At 34.9% G+C, this 4,985-nt stretch overlaps 1 protein-coding gene across 1 annotated transcript; it reads left to right on the top strand.

Moving 5' to 3' along the window:
- Window positions 1-431: 431 nt before the first annotated feature.
- LOC122033899 (CBL-interacting protein kinase 32-like) lies at window positions 432-2,914 on the top strand. The gene is made up of 10 exons (XM_042593049.1): window positions 432-602; window positions 925-987; window positions 1,328-1,399; window positions 1,674-1,781; window positions 1,865-1,945; window positions 2,039-2,092; window positions 2,184-2,310; window positions 2,406-2,500; window positions 2,604-2,705; window positions 2,849-2,914. Exons 1-10 carry the CDS (start codon window positions 432-434, stop codon window positions 2,912-2,914), a joined length of 939 nt encoding a protein of 312 aa, XP_042448983.1.
- Window positions 2,915-4,985: the final 2,071 nt, after the last annotated feature.

Genomic DNA, 4,985 nt, shown 5'->3' with positions numbered 1-4,985 from the left:
TTTTTTGGCTTTGCTCGATCATTCGCTCCAACATTATTGCTTTTTCCCTTGTTGAATCAGGTGATACCAACCACAAAGATCAAGCTTTCTTCTTCTATTTGATAAGATCTTACTGGTTTTTGATCTTTTGTAAGATCTACTTCAGCTCTGTGCCATTTTATCAGCTTCCTATTGTTTCACAACAATATATCCTTCATTTACTATCATTTGTGATATTTTTTATTGCTATACTTGGTATCTTGCAAAATCTTCTTGTCTTCTTTTTAGATGCAGATGCTATGTCTTCAGCTTTGCCTTTTTTATGCTGTGCATGCTTTGATCCAAGAATTTTTTTGTAGAATAAATTGAGTTGTGGAATTAGGACTTTTTTGAATTAAGATCAAGCATCAACAAACATAGCAGAAAGCATAACTCTTAAGGAGAGACAAGGAATGAGTACAACTAAGATCAAACGGAGAGTCGGTAAATATGAGCTGGGACGCACGATCGGGGAAGGAACATTTGCCAAGGTCAAGTTTGCAAGGAATATCAAAACTGGAGAACCCGTTGCCATCAAGATTCATGACAAGGAGAAAGTTCTCAAACACAAATTAGTCGAACAGGTGGCTAAATTTTCCTGAAATTTTTTACTTCCTTATGCGCTAAGTTTGTTTTTTTTTCTTTATAACATCTACAAAACTATTTTTACAGTAACCTAGTCCTAATGTGTGTGAATGCATGATGACATTAGAGCCTTTGTGCTGATTTCAGACAATTGAGTCCTGCATGTATAGGCAGATGCATTTGAAAACTTAAAATGCACTACTATTATCTTTTTTTTCTGAATATTTTTGTTTCTTGCCACCATAGAGGTAGCTTTGTTAAGTCTTCCTCGATCGTCTCTTGACATATTTCAAGTTTACTAACAGTAAATTCTTTGTGCAGATCAAGCGAGAAGTAGCTACTATGAAGTTAATAAAGCATCCTAATGTTGTTCGCATCTATGAGGTCCATTTTGCTTTCAACCCTATTTCTAGTCTCACTATGTGATAATTTTGGTAACACTATACTAGTTGAAAGAGTGGCATTGTGATGCTTTCCTTATCCCTCATGATGTCTATTTCACAATTCATTTTAGTTATCATCTAGTGACATGGTACTATAGTTTGGTTGGTAATCATCAACTAGAGTCTTGCGGTCCATGCATTAATCTCTCAATTGATTCACACTTACAAGAACTAGGCAATAAACACACACACACATAGATGCAGGAATAAGCACTTTCTGTCAATTTCTTCTTTGAGAAATGTTCATTCACTTAGCTGATTAATGTTTTTCCCTATTCCAGGTGATGGGAAGCAAATCGAAGATTTTCATTATACTAGAATTTGCTACAAGGGGAGAGCTTTTCAACAAAATAGTAAGTGCAGATTTTGATGCATCAATTTCCTTATGACAATTTTCTTCTCTAGAAAGAACATACATGCTCAAGCCATAGGGAATATAATGTTGTCTCATAACGCGAATTGATAAAGAGTATATACTACCGACATCAATGAATTCAAACATAGGACCTTTTTGAGATCATGTTAAATCTTATTAGCTTAAAACTTATCTCAAAACTTCGATTTTTCTTAGAAACTCAAATAATCACCATTCATATACTTCTCACTATAGTCTGATATATCATGTAGGTAAACCATGGTCGTATGAGGGAAGATGAAGCACGAAGATATTTCCAACAACTTATCAATGCGGTTGATTACTATCATAGCAGGGGAGTTTACCATCGCGATCTGAAAGTAGACTAACCACACACATCCTTATGACGATGAATTGTTCAAGTCTTTGAGCAATATTAATTATGTTAAATGCATTTCTGCAGCCAGAAAACTTACTACTCGATGCTTACGGTAACCTGAAAGTTTTAGACTTTGGATTAAGTGCATTATCACAGCAAGTCAGGGTAAACTTCATTTTGATCAGTGGATAATTTCTTAATATTTTTCGATTTATAATCATCCAATTAAGCTTCAAATTTTTTTAATGTTTGTTCCAGGATGATGGCTTACTTCATACCACTTGTGGCACTCCAAATTATGTTGCTCCAGAGGTTGAGATAACTATCTCGTGACGATATGTTTTGAACTAGTTTGAAGATCAAATCTGATACTTATCTAAAATAATTTTGCTCTTCGTATTAGGTTCTCAATGATAGAGGCTATGACGGAGCAACTGCAGATTTATGGTCTTGTGGAGTCATCCTATTTGTGCTGCTTGCAGGTTACTTGCCCTTTGAGGATTCTAATATTATCACCTTGTACAAGAAAAGTTACTAAAGTCATGTCTGTATGCTAAATGCACAATATTACACAACTCTGTTGTCTAAGTAGTTGTATGTACTTATAATTCTCATAAATTTGCAGGAACTGATTCTTCAACCCATTCACCTACCAATAGGATTGGACAAGTTTCACATAGTGTTGTTCTAGGAATTGTTAATATTTCTGATCAAAGAGAAGTAATGGGTTTGTTACTTGATATTCGTCGGGTCTTTTCTTCAGAAGTTGTATGACTTCACCTTTACTTGAAGTTATGCATTTCTATGTTTTGGTCTCTTGCAGGTTTATCTACAATATGCTTTATCCTTTTTAAAGGTTGGTGTAGTTCTGCTATCTCTAGGAGCTGGAATTTTATCTCCTGCTGGTGCTAACAACACCCCACTTGTCTCCTATATAATAAGAAGATGTTTTTAAGGGTATGAAATAGTAGGGGTAAACAAATTCATATTTAAGCTTTGTTGGTAGTTCTATTTTTTTTAATTAAATATTTAATATTTTTGTTTTACTAATTTTTGTATATTATGCAGGTTTGCTGTGTTGAGTATATCATTTTAGAGAGGGATAAATTTTCGTCTTTGTTTCCAAATGCATAGTTGGAATTAGGTGGGCTACATATGGACTCTCCTCTTCTCTTTGCCATTTTAACCACTCTTCTAGTACTTCCCACAACAGGGGTTCGAGATTTAAGTGTTCTTAGTTACCTATCAGGTGATTATATATTTATTTTCTTCTATTTGCATTTGTTAATTGTAATGTGGTATATTCACCTTTTGACTAGATAAATAATTAAATTCTAGCACTTTTTATTGAAAGAATTAGGCAGCTCCTAGTAATAGCACAGGACATTCACAAGATGTTAGTAGCAGAGCTCAACAAAACAATCAAACACAGCCACCTGTTTCGTTGGTCAATTTACCCTTTCAAGTGCAGCTCGCGATCACCAGCCGCACTACAACCAAATATGGTAGAATTTCATTCTTTTTAACACAGTTATAGAACGAGAGGAAATACTTGTTACTCATATATTTTTTTTAATTTATCAGTCTGCAACAGACTTGTTACTCATATTTCACATGTCATTTGTTTATTCCTGTTAACTTTCATTAAATATTGAGATTTTAGAAATTTTACATGCAGTGTCTCTTCAGATATTTTGAATGGTGAATAGAGGTATTCAGAAACTCCAGCAAAACAGCTCGGATATGGATGATTATAGGAGCAGCAACTACATTCTATGTCACACTGCATCCAAACCTCAAGGGTAGGGTATGAATGGAAAGTACTTTGACGAAGAACTATTAAGAAGACTTTGGGATTTAAACGAGAAGATGGTTAAAGTCAATGAGTAAAGAACATTCAAGTCAAGAGGATAAGTAACATCTATCAAGATTCTTTAAATTCATGCAATAAGATGTAGTCGATAGGAGTAATTTTGAGTGTTTCCTAATTAAAATTTCTTTGTATGCAAGTAATTATGTTTGTTATAGAAGTGTAAGGATGATAATTTCTATATTGATCTTAGTTGTTTATTTAATAATATGTTGTTAATTGAAATAGATTTATTTTCATTTATCTTTTATTTATCTTTGGTATTAAAAGATAATAGTTTAAAATTTCTTATCTTTTACTAAAAAAATAACGTTTTCTTATGCATTGTGAAATTATTGTCTTTGCTAAAAAAGAACGCTTTTTATGCGTTGTCTTTAGCAAAGACAACGCTTTTTATGTATTGTCTTTAACAAAGACAACGTTTTTTATGCGTTGTCTTTGTAAAAAATGACAACGCTTTTAAAGCGTTGCAAAAGCGTTGTCTTTGCTACAAATGACAACGCTTTTAAAGAGTTGTCGTTGAGCAGACTTTTAACAACAGTGCTTTTAACAACACTTTTTTAGCCACATAGACAACGCTTTTAAAGCGTTGTCTATTAGCTTTTTTCTTGTAGTGTATTGTAGATTGCCCTTTGTGTTTCAAGAATTAGGTCAAGGTTCTTGGAACCCAAAGAGAATCGTTCTAATATTTTCTCCAGATCCTTGACCTGAGTTTTCAGGCTGGAATTCTCTTCCTCAAGTTTTTGGACTTGAGTCGAGTTTCCAGTCTGAACTGGTTCAGTCAAAGATTCGGAGTTAGTCCCTTCTTTAAGGACAGCTACTTCCTTTAGAAGTGACTTAATTCTTAGATTAGATTTAGCTAATTTTCATAACAAGTAATTGACTAGATTATTTAGTCGAGGGATACTTACAGAGGGATCGGGCCCTTCGGAAACGGATACGGATCCGTGGCTTCTTTCTGATTCTGCTTCCGACTCGCTCTCGCTCTCGGACACATCGATCTAGTCTCGGGCCATCAGGGCAAGAAGGCTCGTATGTTCGAGCTCGTCGTCGGTATCCTCTTGTGAAGATTCTTCAAAGGTTGCTTTTAGCACCTTCTTCTTCCTCTGTTTCTTTATATCCTTCTGATTGGGGCAGTTGGCCTTGATGTGCCCCTTCTGGTTGCACCCATAACATATCACCCCAAACTTGACCTTTGAGTTGGGTTGAACCTCCTTTGATTGTACGGCCTTCTTTAGGTCTTTCTTGTTGAATCCCTTCTTCTTCTTGTAGAGCTTCTTCACAAGATTCACGAGTTCGGAGGTCAATTCATCATCTTCATCGTCTGAGTCGGGT

The sequence above is a fragment of the Zingiber officinale genome, chromosome 11B (genome assembly GCF_018446385.1).
Source record: "Zingiber officinale cultivar Zhangliang chromosome 11B, Zo_v1.1, whole genome shotgun sequence".
Taxonomy (NCBI): domain Eukaryota; kingdom Viridiplantae; phylum Streptophyta; class Magnoliopsida; order Zingiberales; family Zingiberaceae; genus Zingiber; species Zingiber officinale.
This window is presented reverse-complemented; position numbering and strand designations above follow the sequence as displayed.